Genomic DNA, 16551 nt, shown 5'->3' with positions numbered 1-16551 from the left:
CTAGAGGGATACTGGAGATCAAATCGCAGGCAAGACCACGGTAGAAATTGGCCACGACCAGAGAGCACCACCTGAGAGACCACGACAAGATCCAGCATTACTGCCAAACTGAGAAAATAACTGACGCAAGAGGAAACTCATCCTGAGAGTATAACGCGGATCAGGAAGCAAACAAAGGAAAGGCTATGCTTGTACCCTGCCAAGACTACTGTAGAATAAGCCACCAGAATAGTTGGCGGCCCGCCGGAACGGATCCCCACTGCAGTTACAGCACAAATAGGATAGGTAACATTTTTATCTATTGGCTCTACACCAGTGACTGTAGACGAGAGCGAATGAAACACTGAGTGTGGATTTGTTTGTTTAATTGTTTTGGTTTAGGCGACAGATACTCCAGGTTGGGTGGAAGTATACGGAGGGGGGGATAGGTAAAGTTGTGAACCTCTACTTAGGCAACAGATGCCTCAAATGGGATGAGTTATAGGGAGGGGGGTGGGGAACTTCTTAATTATGGTTCTTTATGGGTCCGAAAAGCACTGCATACTTACTCCTACAAAGTTACAGCACACTGCGAGACAACAGCTTGAGTCTTTAACCAAAACCTCATATAGACTGCTCAACAGAAGCCCTTCTACATCAAATGGCAAGAGCTGGCTCTGACACAAAAACCCTGAGACTCCCGACATGGAATGTCAATGGACTGGGCAGTGGGATTAAGTGAATACTTGTCACCCAGGCTTTAAACGGACAATCACCGGATGTGGCGCTACTCACCGAGACCCATGTATCGGGCACAACATGCAATCTATTTAAACGCAGCAACTATTGCATGGCACTGCACGCAGGTTTTACCACAGGCTTGAGAGGGGTCCTTATACTGATTCACAAAAAACTACCTTTTACACTTTCCAGAGTGTCGCAGGACACAGGGGACAGATATGTCTATATGACCGGAACACTGTGGAACCAAACCATAACAATACTAGCTGTGTACTCGCCGCCCACACTGATGTCTACATTCATAAAGATTCTAACGCCCCTGATGGTCCAAGATACCTCAGACACACTAATCCTCGGGGGTGATTTCAATCATGTCATGAACATAGGAATGGCCCGCACACACCTAAAGGGCAGAAACCCTGACACCCACACAACTAGCTACCTTCACTGCAGCACTGGGGCTGAGAGATGTATGGCACAACCTCCACCCTGAGAGCAGGGAATACTCATTCCACTCAGGGTTCCATGCTTCCCTCTCGAGGCTGGATTATTTTTTCCTACCAACCACAGACATACACAAAGCGCTCAGCGCCACCCCACTTCCACGCGGTATCTATGATCATTCACCCCTACTAATAGAATTGTCAACAAGAAGGCCAACCCCTCCGCCCTCCTGGCGCCTTGACTATTATCTGGGTAGAACACATCTAAGAAACCAGAAAAACCTACTTCGAACTAAACAGAGGGTCAACTGATGACCCAGGTGTGTTGGCGTACAAACCAGTGCTGCGAAGAGATCCTCTCCTGGACAGCGGCACATAAGAATGCACATTTCGAGAAAGTGAAAGAAGCCGAAACACAGGTGGAGCAAGCAGAACATTCACACCTGGCGCTAGATCTACGTGAAACCAACCGTGCATTGGTCCTCACCCAAAATAAACTACATAACATAGCCCTAGACAATGCCAAGCAAGCACACAGAGCGATGCGCGCCAGACTTTTCGAGACCGGTGACAAGGCAGGTAAAATGCTAGCGTGGCTAGAACGCAGAGATGAAGGGCACAAACAGGTTAGAATGATAAAACCCGATAACGTGGAACCGCTGTCAACCGACCAGGATATTGCAGAAGGTGTTGCAGCTCATTATGTAGAACTAAATGACCTGAGACACCCGCTAACCTCTCCGTACTAGAGGAGATTACCCTCCCTAACCTAACGAGTGCACAAAGAGACTTACTTGAAGCGAACATTACAGCAGAAGAGCTGGTGTTGGCCATATCGCAACTCCACCCCGGGAAAAGGCCGGGGCCGAATGGCTTTCGGGTGGAAGTACGGAAAGGGAATAGAACCAAGCGAAATAGTCCCACACCACCTACGCATGTAAACGCACTCAAAGACGCAAGGCCAGCTGCCCTCAGACCTGAGGAAAGCCACCATAATCGTGATACCCAAACCCGACAAACCTCCAGAGAAATGTAGCTCATATAGGCTGTTCTCGTTAATTAACAGTGAAACCAAAATCTTAGCGAAAGCACTGGCAAACAGATTGCAGAAATGTATTATGTCACTGATGCATCCGGATCAGTGTGGCTTTATGCCCCAAAGATCTACACATATGAACATATATAGACTACACGCAGCGCTAGAAAAGTCCTCTACCCTCCAAGGTTCCCTAGCACTATTAGCAAATCTTCGAGAAGGCCTTCGACTCGGTCTACTGGGAGGCACTGTGGGAAATAATGCACTGAATGGGGTTTGGGGAACAATTCATGGGCTGGGTGCAGCTACTATATAAATCCCCCGAGGGTGAGACCAGGGTAAATGGGTGGCCTTCGAAACCCTTCAGACAGGGCAAAGGGACACGACATGGCTGCCCCTTCTCTGCAATGCGCTTTGCACTCGCAATAGAGCCGCTGGCTATATTAAGGGATACGCAGATGAGGAAGGGGTTTCGTTGGACAGATGATTGGGAGGACAAGATCTCGCTATATGCAGACAACCTGCTTCTGAATCTGTCAGACCCCATATCCTCCTGTCCAATAGTAACGCTCTTACTGGAAAAATGAGTCCTTCAGTGGCCTGAGGGTAAACTGGTCAAAATCTATACTATTCCCAGTGAAAGAAATGGAGGGTGCTGTGTTACAAAACTGCCCTTTTCGTGTCGAGGGTAACCTATTCCGATAGTTGGGGGGGGGGGTAGGTGGATGGGGGGGGGGGGAAGTGGTCCAGATCACAACAAACTTGAATGAATATGTAGAGGCGAAGCTCCATCCAATCATAGACCGATTTGCGGACGATGTCAAACACGCCTTGCCGCTGACCCTACTAGGGAGAGCAGCATTATTTAAAATGATGTCCTTGCCAAGATTCCTATACATCCTTCAAAATGCCCCACTACACATCCCCACACGTGAATTTCACAGCATTGACAGAACACTTAGGAAACTCCTATGGAACAACGGACACCCCAGGCTAGCACTTAACACCCTGCAGCGGTCCGTCTGGGAGGGAGGCATAGGGCTGCCACGCTTACAGACATACCACTGGGCAAGCCAAATGGCAGTAATAAATGACTTACTACACGGAAATCCATTGCTACCCCACATTAAATTCGATATCACAAGAGGAGCGACAATAACCCCACTGGAGTCCCTATACCGGAAAACCAACACCAGTGCTCCCAAAACGATGGCATAAACTGGGTAGGGAAAATCACCCCTGTGCAGCCACTGTGGGCAAACCAACATATTTCTGAGCTGGACAAACTCCCGAAATGGCAAAACTGGATAACCGCAGGAATAATAAAAGTGGGTGATGTGATTGCGGAAGGGGGATTATACCTATTGATGATCTGGTTGATAAATTAGACCTCCCTGCTACTGCCCGATACCGGCACACGCAGCTAAGTCACGCCCTACAGCGTCATCTCCCTGATCTGAGTAATATGGCGGACTGCACTCCCATAGAGAGGAACCTAGTCCGTGACCGAATAGATGCCAAAATCACCTCTGTGATGTATAATGCTCTCGCCTCCTTTTGCTACGTCTGCTTTAACGAGTTGGAAGTCCAAGTGGGAGAGGGATGTGGGGGAGATCCTGCCTGAGGACTGGATAACAATCCTAATGTACCCAAGAGAGACAGCCATATTGGCCAGGCTCCGCCTCATCCAGCTCAAAATTCTACACAGAATTTACTACCCAAGGGTAGCACTCTATCGCTGTGGTAAAATCAGACCCTAATTGCCTATGCTGCTGCCAGGAGGAGGGCACTTTCTTCCACATACTGTGGGACTGTTCGCACATCAAATTATCCTGGCAACAATGCTGTGACACATGGTCTAAGGTACCGGGCTGTACTGTGGCTAGAGATCCGAAGCTGATGTTACTGGGCACAGAAGATGAGGGTGCAATGTCACGCACTGATAAACTACTGTTTTTAACCTCCACATCACTGATCAAACGCAACATTGCCAAACTGTGGGGCTCAAATGTAACCCCGGAACATGCACAATGGATAAATGATGTAGACGCATGCATAGCGATGGAGCGACGTGTGTATGCGGCCAGGGGTTGCCCTGGGAAAGCCGACGAGATCTGGGGAAAATGGGAGAATGCTCAATAGGATACTGGAAACTGTATGCCAGATGCCTCAATACATCTGCCGAGAAAGTATGGTCTTGTAACACTGCCATTACTTTGTGCTGTTGAACCTGGGACCCAAGATTGTTAGAATCTTAAGGTTGATAAAACTCCACTGGCGTCAATGTTTTATTTGTATTGTGTAGCAAAAAATCAATAAGAAAATGTTTTATTAAAAAAAAAAAGTCCTGGCTGGCCAACAAGTACTCCTCCTCTGCCTGACTCACCCACTGCCTCATCACTGTATCCTCTCATTTTTTTTTTTCCTTTCGGACCACCATGTAACCCGGTCATGTGCACTTACTGTCATTATCTTGTATGTATATGTGTAACTTGTTCTAAATTGCTCTAAGTCTATGGCACCTAGTTACCTCAGGGTTCGGCGAGCGGTACAAATAAAAAAAACTAAACTAAACAAGTGCTGCAATAGGGTGTTAAGATGGATTTCTAAACTCTTACCTGATGGGCTTCGGTTTAAGAGGCAACCCTCGGTTTAGTGAAACGGGGGATCTTTCTGGACAAGCCAGACCACTGTTGGTAGCTTGGCAGCCGGTCAAGACTAAGTCTCAGGAGGTTTGATGGTGATCAGAAGCCCACAATGAGCACACACAGCAACGACCCACAAGTTACTCTTAGACAAGTGTAAATGAAATAGATCTATACATTTATTGTTGACCAGAACAATAGACGCAAATAAACTTTAGTTATGTAAAAACCGTTAGCACCACATGCGATACTATACAGCATATATAGAATACATTTTGTAATGCGACAAATGAGGAAAATACAGCCACAACCTGTAAAGAGAATGGTCGGTTAACACACTCGGAGCATTAGAACATTCTTCAGAGTTGTTCCCTAACTTTATTACAGTTGTGCGTCAAAGCGCACGATCACGCAGGTGAAGCAAAAAGCGGGTGTTCTTGAGAAGGCTGTAGCAAGTCAGCAAGGGGCTTGAGGCGATGAAGAATTGGTTCCCACTATTCGAGTAGGATGTGCCCTTTGCAGCAGAACAGTTTTCAAAAGGTGAGAATAGCTAGGGCTAAACCAGCCAACATCGAATACCTTTATGGGATATTTTGTGTGTAAAAGGGATTGGTTGTGCTGGTGGGAAAGCTTCAAGTGATTGAAGTGCTTGATCCATGTAGCTAACTAGAGCCATGGGATAGATTTGATGTCTCATATGACATCCTTTTTACCCCTTTTCATTGCCCTTTCAGCAAACATATTGTCGACGGACACACCTCCACTTAGTCCATATAAAAAACATATCCCTTATTGAAACGATTTATTGCTTCTGCTAAGGGGAGGCCATCCGCACAAGGGCCATGGATTGCATGTGTGTATGGGATTTGTGTGTAGCAGAGGGTTTGACGGACACCAAGCCTCAGTGTAACTTTCACAGATGGGAAAGATCCATTTGCATATCAGTCTTCATCCCACCCAAATGGGCAGTCCAGCACCAAAGTGCTAAGGCAATTCTCTTATGAACAAGAGTACCAATAGCAACCCTAGACATGTGTCTTCTAGACAGAGTATAAGCAATATAACTGATGGAAAGGTAAAAGATAGTGCATCATAAACCCGATTATATCGGTGTCAATAAATACTTTCTAATACATTATCTAGCATTGAAATTGCAAGTATAATAACATTACATTGTTTCTGTACAATGTCCAAACATTGGAGAACATATGAAAAATTTGATTGTGAGCAGATATTAAAGACTGCTACAAATCATTTTAAATCTGGAAGTCAAACTTTCAACAAGTTTCAATTTTGGAGGACAAGGCTTGTTTGCAATGTCTTACGACATTCTAATTGTCCTGGGAACAAAATAAGGATCTATTTCATGAGTATGCATGGCCAACACAGTCGATGTCCGATCTTTCAAAAATTCAAAATCTATTTCCTCGTAGATTGGCTTGGCCACCCATTGTTTGCTTTGTTTTGTAAAGGCCATGAGGTAACGAAGCATCCCGAAAGTTTCTGCAGTTTTCGCTTGCTCCCTCCCAACGTTCTCGTTGTGCGCAAGTACAGCTAGTCTTGTTCTGGCCTCTATACCATCTATGCCTAAAGGCAACCTTTTGGGCCTGTACTTTAGGTGCATATTATTGAAAACCTCTAAATCTCCAGTATGACAGAATTTGGCGAGTCCCTTTAGGTCTCTTGAAAGCGTTTTATCGTAGACCATCTTCTCAAGGACCATGTGCACATTTGTGGAAATGTTTTTTTTCGGTCCATGAGTGTATGTTGGAACAATGGTGCATCAATGAACGCCATTTTTCAAGTAGAATTTCTACTGATCCATCACAAGTTTTGGAGCGCCACCAAAGATGGCTGCTGATAGACTGAGACCACTTTAAAAGGTTTTCCGAAACAATTTTTTTTACCAGCAGCTGTCATTTTTTTTGGATTGATTTAGCAACGTTGATGGAAATAAACGGAAATTCTAAACCGTTCATGTTACCTTTTTAATACACTAATTTAAATAAATCGAGAGATCATTTAGAATACATACACCACTGTCCTACATACCAACAAACATAACAAATTCATCGTCCACTACTCACCTGAGCCAGTGTGTGATGAAATTGAGTCGGAATTGCATTTGGAAGCAATTTACGAAGAATTCTCGGTCAACGCTTTTTTTGTGTACTTTGATTGTTTGTACATATCTTCGGTAAAGTGCAGAATGCAGACGCAGAATCATTTTGGCCGGCACGTCTCCCAAGACGGCCTGGGCTCTACTTTCACTCTCGTCCACCGGAAAACCACAATTTGTAATCCATCTTATTATAAAATCAATATCCTTCGGGAATATATGCAGGACTATGCCTTGAGTTTTGGCATGGCTCACAGAAGGGCAACCGAGAACAATACATGAAGGCGTTCTTGAAAACGATCATCTGTATAAAAAAATATAATTAATTACAAATGTATGAATGTGAATAAAGCAATTACTACACAGCTTTGTAAAAAGGTTTGTTGTAAATAAAGAAAACCTGTGTAACCTAGTCGAATTAACACAGCAATAACTTTCTTATAGAATTGATTGTTATACTGCAAATCGTAAGCTATTATGCGTCCTTTGAATGAGCTTTCAAGCATCAAAAGAAAACATGCTTTCAAACATGGCCCACGAAACAATCCATTCTGTTACAATGCTCAGTGATGCAATATTTACCCACATCAAAATACATCAAACATTTGATAATGGTGAAGTCTTTGAGATGAATAAATCAGAATACTGGCTACATTAGTTGGAAATCGAAAGAAACTTTCAGAGCAGCGATGGATGAACATACAGAAGCAAATAGGTGACCGACCCTTACTTGGACAAACAAATGAGCTGATACAACAAGCAAGGGAATGTTGGGGAGAATTCTCATAAATGTGCTAATTCCCTTCACCTTGTAGACCCCCAGAAACTTTGCTGGATTTTGAGGACTTGATTTTTTTTACCTGTAGAGTGTATGAGCCTTTTTTCCCCCACTCTCTCGTATTTTGATGTGTGTTTTACTCTCATGTTCTTGGAATATGGAGTTTTAGACCACTCCATAGGCATCATCTTTTCATGTGTGTTACACAGCACCCCCAGTGCAGTGACACAGGGAAGCCTTTTAGGCTGGCTTAAGGTTTCAGCGGCATTCGATATTGTCAACCACCCCATCCTGTTCTCCCGCCTGGCCCAGATTGGAATATCTGGCCAGGTTCTTGCCTGGTTCACCTCCTTCCTGTCGGACTGCACACACTCTTGCCATGCCTCCTTTCCTCTCCCGATCCAGCTCTCACTTGCGGTGTCCCTCAGGGGTCATCTCTGTCCCCGATTTTGTTCAACATTTACATCTATGCTCTGGTGTGCCTCATCCGTGCCCACGGCCTCAACTGTTATTCGTATGCCTACGACACCCAAAGCCTGATCCGGCTAGATCAGGATCAGGCGGCGGTGTCGGCGTACCTTCGTGAATGTTTGAGGGCCGTGGGCGATTGGATGGACCTCAACTGGCTCAAGTGTAACGAGGATAAGCCTGAGGTTTTGTTGGTGGGATGTCCCCCTGATCCCTCACTGTGGGTTTCTGCCTTCTGGCCCTCCACTCTAGGTCCCCTTCCTTGCCCAGTCAGCAAGGTAAAAAATCTTGGGGTTATTCTCTCTGACTCTCTCTCCATGACGAACTAAGTTGAGGTTGTATGTCAAGCAGGCCACTATCAACTTAAGATCTTGAAGAAGGTCCTCCCTATGATACCTGAACCTCTTTGTCCTCTGGTTGTTGCTGCACTGGTCCTATCTCGCTTGGATTATTATAACTCTCTGTACCTGGCCCAGCCGATCGGCCTGATACGATTACAACGGATAGAGAACCTGGCAGTTAGGCTGGCTACGGGCACCCCATGTGGAGCTCATATTTCCCCGGTGCTGCGTTCTCTTCACTGGCAGCCGGTAAACAAGCGCATTCGTTTTAAGGCTATGTGCATTGTCCACAGGGCTATTCATGGCCAGGGGGCTGAGTTTCTGCAGGCTAAATTTCTGCAGGCTAAATTTCTGCGCTACTACCCTGCACGGGATCTCCGCTCTTCTACCGCCGATCACCTGGTCGTTCCAATGTTTCGGCGTACCAGGATAGGTGGTCGGGCCTTTTCCATAGTTGCAGCTAACCTATGGAACGGCCTGCCATCTGAAATGAGGAAAATGTCTAATCATCTAGCTTTTAGAAAAGCACTTAAAACAACCCTTTTCTAGGCCTCTCACTATGGTTTCAACACTGATTGGTCTGATCTCTCTCTCTAGCGCCATTATGCTTTTGGGCGGCCGTGCGCTATATAAATTAATATAACGTAAGTACCTTCTCTGGGATAAACAACTGTTTCCCAGAGAATATAAAGTTAAATTGACTTTACTAGTCTTTTTAAATTCCTAGACCCAGCACACACTATCTTACAATAGAGTGCTGGAGGGGTTACCCAGTACCCCTGGGTCTAAAAACGCATGTAGCAGTCAAATGCTACCCTTTCCTATCAAAATGGCTGGTGGCAGTGGTTTTACAACAAACTACCATGATTTTTCCAGACCCCGAACAACGGTAGCGTTAAATCGCGGGAGCCATGTTTTTCAAGATAGCGTCTGAGCCCCCTCAGTAAAAACAGGTCCCGGTCTTCTTTTTTTGAAGTTTATTTTTGCAAAGTTCATTCTAGAGTTTGTCTCTGCGCGCCAAACCAGGTTTGGTCCCTTTTTTCCTACGCCTTTGGCGGGCTTCAGGACTGAAGACCGCCTCTGGCGCCTGAGTCTGGTGTGGGCAGGAAGTGAGGGAGGTGCTCGATCCCTGTGCTTAGTCTCCCAGGAGACCCAAATGCACTCTGGTGTGATTGGCTGGCTGGCTAACTGTCTGGCAAGGACAGCTCCCTGCTGAGTGAGTGGCAGCTTGGCTGGAATGAATGGGGGGGAAAACTGTTTAAAAGGTGAGTCTCTTGGCTTGGAAGGCAGAGTCGACCACTGGAATGAAGGAACCGAAGACGAGCTGGAAGAGGACATCTGCTGCAACTACTGGACCGTTGGTTTGCCCTGTGGAGCCCTGCTGCAGGTCCGAATCGCCAAGTTCATCTCAACAGAGAAGCCCTTTAAGGACGACTTCTTCCTTTTGAGTTGGTGGGACCAATCAACTCGTAAGCCACCTGGACACCATTCTCGGAGCTGGTTGTATTTTTCTCAGAGTGCTGCAGGAAACCGACTAGACAGGGAGAAGGACACCAGTTTGTGTGCTTGAAGACAGCTACCGGAATCGAAGAATTGCCAGTTTGCCAGCTCTGTAACCAGTCCCTGTGCAGTGCAGGAGTCCCCTGACATCCTCCCTCTTGTCCCCACGACTGAGGCTCTGGGACAGCGAGATCTGCAGCAACTGTCAGGAACAGAAGTCTTAAGCTGCATCTTTTTCTTCAATATACGGTAGTGTGAAAACCTGACTGAGAGAACTTACCTCTCACTGCGAAAGTGCGTGAAACTTTGGCAACTTGCAGGCCTAGTCGGCTTGTGACCCGACATATAACTCTGTGATATTGATTCCCCCCTTTTAGTGAATGTTTTCTAAATGACTGTTTCATAAATTAAGTATTTTACCAAGAAACCTTGAGTGTAAGTGTCTATTTGAATGCTTGTAATTGTAGACCTCTGTGTAACCTCATTACAAGCTCACATTCCATCTTGAGATGAGCCTGGCTGCTCAACTCGCTACCAAAAACTGTATGGTACAGACTTATACCAAAGGTTGGTTTTGCTTGCACTTGTAGTCCTTGTTGTGTGTAGTGGTCCCAAAGGATACTGCATACAAACTTTGCCTAACAGGGAACAAGTCGCTGTTGAACAGGTATCCGGGGAACAGGTAGCTCAATGACGATCTACCTTGTAGATTGCACAGATGATCTCTTGGTAAATGTCAAGGTGTTTATAAAGGCTTAGAAAAGTGGGTGTGAATGTGTGACTTGTGTGATGCTGGAAATGCAGAAAAAACACAGAACACACATGATAAAAGGAGTAAAGGACAGGGAGGCCGTGTCCCTCCAATGCATTTCCAGCATCACAATGACAGATCTGGGCACCTCTCACTGATTGAAATTGTTCAGAAGCTGAAGTCGAAACTTGATGCTTACTCTCGAAGCAGAGTCGGAAGAAGGTTAACGGTTTCCCTTTGACGCAATCTGAAAGCTGGTGTGCCTTCAAGAAACTGATCCAAGAGAGGACCTGGCTAGGAGACCTCTTCCCGAGCTACGAGGGACTGGAGACGGGGACCGCCGAGGAAACTGAAGAGAAGCGCCAGGAAATTCTGTCCACCGTTGTCGACCAGGGTTCAGAGGATCTCTGTAACCGCTGGAGGCCCGTCGAAGCTGTGTTGCTCAGAAGCAGGGACAGCTTTACGCCGACGACCGGAGACGCAACCCTACATTGCCTAAGAACACTTTGAATCAAGGACTCCCCTTATTCATCACAGTCAACCGCTTTGTCCCTCCTGATAAGATCAGGGCTGCTGACGAACCGAGGAGAATCCACTAGTGCGTTTCCTGCCACCCGAAGACCACAAAGACGCCGACGACTCAACGCCATTGCTTGGCTGAAGTTGTTCATTGACTCTTTGCAACAACGAACTATCGTCATCGAGGTGCACTGCACGCCTCATCTTCGCAGGACGTCCACAACTGATCGTCGACGAGCAACGCCAGGACCGAAGCTGCTGCCTTGATCTCTTTGTTCACCTTTTCTTCGAGGGATCTCTACGATCCGTGGCTCCTGCCTTAAAGGGAGTTCACTCAAGAAGGATCCATCGACGACCCGACGTCGAACTCCGCTAAACCAGGTACATTGGGGTAGTAGAACCTTTTTATATGGAACGAAGACTATATTGAACAATATATGGACTGGGCGTGTTACATTGCATTATTTACAGGTTGCCCAGGTGGGGGGATCCTCACACAGATCTGTGCCTGGTGGTAGGGGCCCAGTATTCTGCCAATTGTTTAACCCTTTGTTTTCCTTCCAAAGTCTATGGTTGATACCTGTTGCTATTGATTTGTATGCTATTTGAAACTGCCTGCAGTTGATGCATTTTAATGGAATCAAAGAAGTCATTGTGGCACCACATAGAAACTGTGTATATTTATCATTTTAGAATTGCCTGAGCACCTTATTTTATGTGTACATAATCAAAGCCTTATTTATATAAAGAACTGTTTTTTCACTAACATAGTGTGTGGACATTCCTTTGTGGGTGCTTGGGGACTAAACTGTACTTAAGAACCAGCCTGCATTACCTCCTGCGAGCTTAAGCCTCGATTTCTCATCCACGTTTACCAAATGGAGAATCTTGGCTGGGGTGCTCTCTGCTTCTGCTCTGCCATATAGAGGGCAGGAGTACAGATGCCCCCCTCCAGTCTTTACAACGTTTTCGTTGAAACCCACTCAGCCTTGATGCCAATGTTTCACATCTGCCATATCCACCCACCCTGCCCCCTTGTGAGCGCACAAGCATGGGCCTGCTCGTACTGCCTATAGGGCAATAGGGCCAGCGTTGGACCACAAACACAAAATGCTTGTTTTTTTCTTCTTTTTTTTTTTTGTTGTTGAAAGTGGCCAACTTTTTTTAGCCATATGGACCAGTTTTTCAATATGCGGCTAGTAGTAGTGAACACTGTTGGTGAATATATATATATTTTTTTAAATGCACAATTTGCATCACCTTTTCATCAAAATACTCACCTTTGGGTAATATTGAAACAGTGTCCGAAAAGGAATGATTAGTGACTTCGAACTGTGTGCCACGTTTTCATTGGTGACCGAGACACTCTTATGGCCCAGTACGACACTGTTCATAGGTGCCAATTGCCATTGATACTAGGGAGGAGGATGGATGGGGACGAGGTGAGCACAAAAGGGCCATTAGAATGCTCAACGGACAGGGGGCGTAAGCATCTAGTGATGTGAGTTTGAAGGGCGGGCAATCTTGCCGCGAGGGCACTTGAACTTAAGGCGATGAATCAACGAACAAGATTAGCACAAGGTGGCCACGACCAACTAGTTTATTTTGCATGTGTAAACAATTTTTGAACGAACTTCCCCTTTAAAGACTCTCCATTTTGGGACTCTTTGTGCCTATGGTTTCTGCAGAGTGAAATGTGGAACATCCGCAAAGGATTCCTGAATATGCTTATTCAATTAGAGCAGAAAGTAACACAAGTTTATCACCAAAAGAGGACTTTGGCAAAATAATGATTTTGGTTGATGCTGTTTAAGGATTGAATGTTAATCTGTCATTTTGTCTGCGATTTAAACACATTTCTTTGTGTTCGAAGCATTCTTGCTCATTGGTTTTTATTTGGCTCCTTTCATGAAGATATTGGGCGAAGTGTGTTTGGAATGAAAGAATTTAAATCCATTTGATTAGGTCTAATATGCACTAATGCTGTTAAGTCATTAAAAGCTTATAGTTAATTGGAACATTAGATAATCCTAAATTATTTTCCTGTTGATTTTTGTTATTCTGTGCTTATTTTCTTTTCACTACAGAAAGGGTGGATTTTTCGTCGATCTTTTTGTAAGAGTGTCGAATCAGGTGGCAGTAAATATGTATAAGCAACTTGGCTACAGTGTGTACAGGACTGTGATAGAATATTACTCTGCCAGTAATGGAGAGCCAGATGAAGATGCTTATGGTGAGTATGTTTGATATGGGTGTTTAAATCCTATTTAGCACCTATAGCAGTTACAACTCTTTGTGTGCCTTTAAGAGGACGTGATTGTCTGTTCCTCAGTTGGTTCTGTTTTAATCCCAGCCATTTAGAGCAGTTTGTTGTGGTTGCAGATGCCACCTTGTACTTTGTAGTGGATGTTGCCCATGTGCTTTTCTCTGTTTTGTCTAGTTTAGAAACTGTGGGGGGGAGCAGTCGATAAGGGTCGACGTTTCTGTACTTCCAAGGACCTGGCCTCTAACACTCTGAATAAAAACATTTTCATGCAGCCCCAGTGATGTAGTCTACATTTCTCTACAGCGAGTGGAAAATGCACTGTATACACAAGAGCCTAAAGCACGCGCCTGCAACCATGCCTAGTTCAAGCTTAATGAATATCTTCTTATTGGAAGTAAAACATTATACTAATGGTACTAATTATCGTCTGCCTAAGGATTTTAGACAGAGAGAACCTTGCCAGGATTCAAACCATTTGCATGCAGGTTCCTCAAAGATCTCTGGAAAGCTGCATCTATGTGAACGCTGCCCAATGTTATGAAGCCACTACATCACCCCCCGCACCCCCCCCATTTCTCGCAGTCTTCTTCTTTGACCCCTTTTTTTTTTGTACAGTGCTCTTTTTGATAGCTAGGTTCAGACTATATAATTCACATACGTATGCAAATGTTTGCACTTCTGCCACATAACAGTAAACTGCATGCAAAGTAACTGGAAGCTAGATACTTGGACAAACCAAGGCCCATTCTTCTCACCCAGCTACATCATTCAGCCTTGTATTTTCTAAGAATATGCTGAAACAAAGCTCTTGGACTGTGTTTTAAGTCCTGATAGTTTTAGCACTGGTCATCTTGCATTCCTATTACATTTTTCAATAAAAGAAAACCTGTGCTACTGAACTCTGTGTTTAAGAGTTACATGCAGCACTATTTTCTGCCCTTCGACCCATTTAGTAGTACTACAATGTGTCTTAATTGTGTATTCTGTGACACCTCCTACTGGATAAGGGAGAGCAGCAGTGCATCGTCATCCGGTCGCTAGTCTGGCTGGCCAATCTCCTCAGGCAGGGAGTTGATGAATCCTGTACCCGAAATAACTACTAAAATGGAAACGTTGACTGCGGTGGTAAAGAAGAATAAATTGGAAACCAATATAATTGGCGCTGTAGCAGAGTGCAAATATAACCTCAGACGTCCCCTAGGCCAGACAAGCCCATTGAAACAAAGGGAAAAAAACAATAATGGTCAACAGCCTACGGATCGCACTGCCAAAATAGTGGACTTTGTTGCCCTGTCTACAGCCAATGTAAATACTCCTGACATTCTGAGATGTACCAATTCAATGGCTTGCCTGGGGAGTAAAATTACTAACTCGATTTGCTTTATTACTCTCAAATGAAAGCACTACACAATGGCTATATGATATTAAGAGCGGGACTGAGGGCAATGCCCCAGTAATGCTTAAATGCCTAGTGGAAATAACAAAAATAAAACTGCTAAATGCTCTAAGTTTGACCGGACTAAGAAGATTAAACAAATTAAGGAATGTGTGCATAAATTATCTCCCATACCCTTATTGTACTGTGAAACCTATGCCCCTCTCCTGCCATACAGGGTTCTCAAATCTAGGTGTATCTACCTTATCTGCCTATTATTATACTGTGTAACCCACTGTATTGTGAAACCTAGGCCTCTCTGCCACTATACAGGACTCCCAAATCTAGGTGTCTCCCATACCCGTATTGTATTGTGAAACCTAGGCCTCTCTCCTACTATACAGGGCTTCCAAATCTAGGTGTACCCACCTTATCTACCTATTATATTGGGCAACCGACTGTATTGTGAAACCTAGGTCATACCTGCCCACTATACTGTGAAACCAACTGTATTTGGAGCCCAGACCCCTCCCATTGTACAGGACCCTCAATCCTACAATAGAGGGTTTCCAAATCTAGGTGTATCGACCTCATCTGCCTATTATACTGGGTGACCGACTGTATTGTCACACCCAGGCCTTATCTGCCCTCACCCATATTTGGCCTCATCTCTTGCCCTCACCGCTCATACTCTCGCACCACAGACACCACGAATAATGAGACCATAAATACAAATACCATACAGTCCGGACTGGACAAAGATCGCTGCAGCCGAACCTTATCGAAGCCTACGGTATGTATACCTCACACCACATCTATGGACACAGGCCGCAGGCAGGGCCAAGCATCCATGCACTTTAGAATGCAGCTATGGCAATGCTAATTCGGTCTAGCAACACATATAGCTGTCCACACTAAAACATCTGATGTACCTCAACACCTCTGCCACTAGCATACGACGACTACCAACTAAAGAAATTCAGTATAGCTGGCCACACATCGATTGTTTTCAACAATAGCACTCTATTGCAAACCACAACAGCACCCACCCACGTGTCTGACCTATTTCGGCTGCTTGGTCTAGCCTAGCCAGCCACCGTAGTCCTACACCGGCAAAAAGCGCACCTGCATCTCCTAATCTAAAAATCTCTTGGGACCTCTGGCATATTGGCGTGCCAACCGCAAAGCGCATTGAGGCCATACAAATGGGGAAAGAGCGCTATATAAATAACCCAACCCAATACAATACATAATAGCAGCACGGATTACATTGATCAGTTTATTTCGTACTCCGTTCTTACAACTGATGAATTTCACTGTCTACTTCCGAGTTGAGGAATGGCGGCTGTACTCCTAATTCTGACTGCCATGAGGAAGTGCACCAGGAAATGCTGTTTGGCTGTGTTTGACTGAGACCCCTGCTGTCTGCCGTGAGGATTGCCAACGCTGCTTAAACAAAACAGTGACTTTATTACTGTCTCCCAACTAGGATTACCCTTATCACACTGTTATAATACCTAGACTAGTTTGGTCTCCCATACTAAATTATTTCTTTGTATTTTTATCCTTGATCCAGGGGTTGCGCGCCCG

At 45.1% G+C, this 16551-nt stretch overlaps 1 protein-coding gene across 1 annotated transcript in view; it reads left to right on the top strand.

Annotated features, from left to right (window-relative positions):
* Positions 1 to 16551, top strand: part of NAA20 (N-alpha-acetyltransferase 20, NatB catalytic subunit) — a 405188-nt gene that overhangs the window by 281399 nt on the left and 107238 nt on the right. Inside the window, exon 5 of the mRNA XM_069608076.1 lies at positions 13408 to 13553. Within this exon, the coding sequence (XP_069464177.1) occupies positions 13408 to 13553 (146 nt within the window). The remainder of the gene's footprint in view (positions 1 to 13407; positions 13554 to 16551) is intronic.

The sequence above is a fragment of the Ambystoma mexicanum genome, chromosome 4q (genome assembly GCF_040938575.1).
Source record: "Ambystoma mexicanum isolate Mex_15411 chromosome 4q, UKY_AmexF1_1, whole genome shotgun sequence".
In the NCBI taxonomy this organism is placed as follows: Eukaryota; Metazoa; Chordata; class Amphibia; order Caudata; family Ambystomatidae; genus Ambystoma; species Ambystoma mexicanum.
This window is presented reverse-complemented; position numbering and strand designations above follow the sequence as displayed.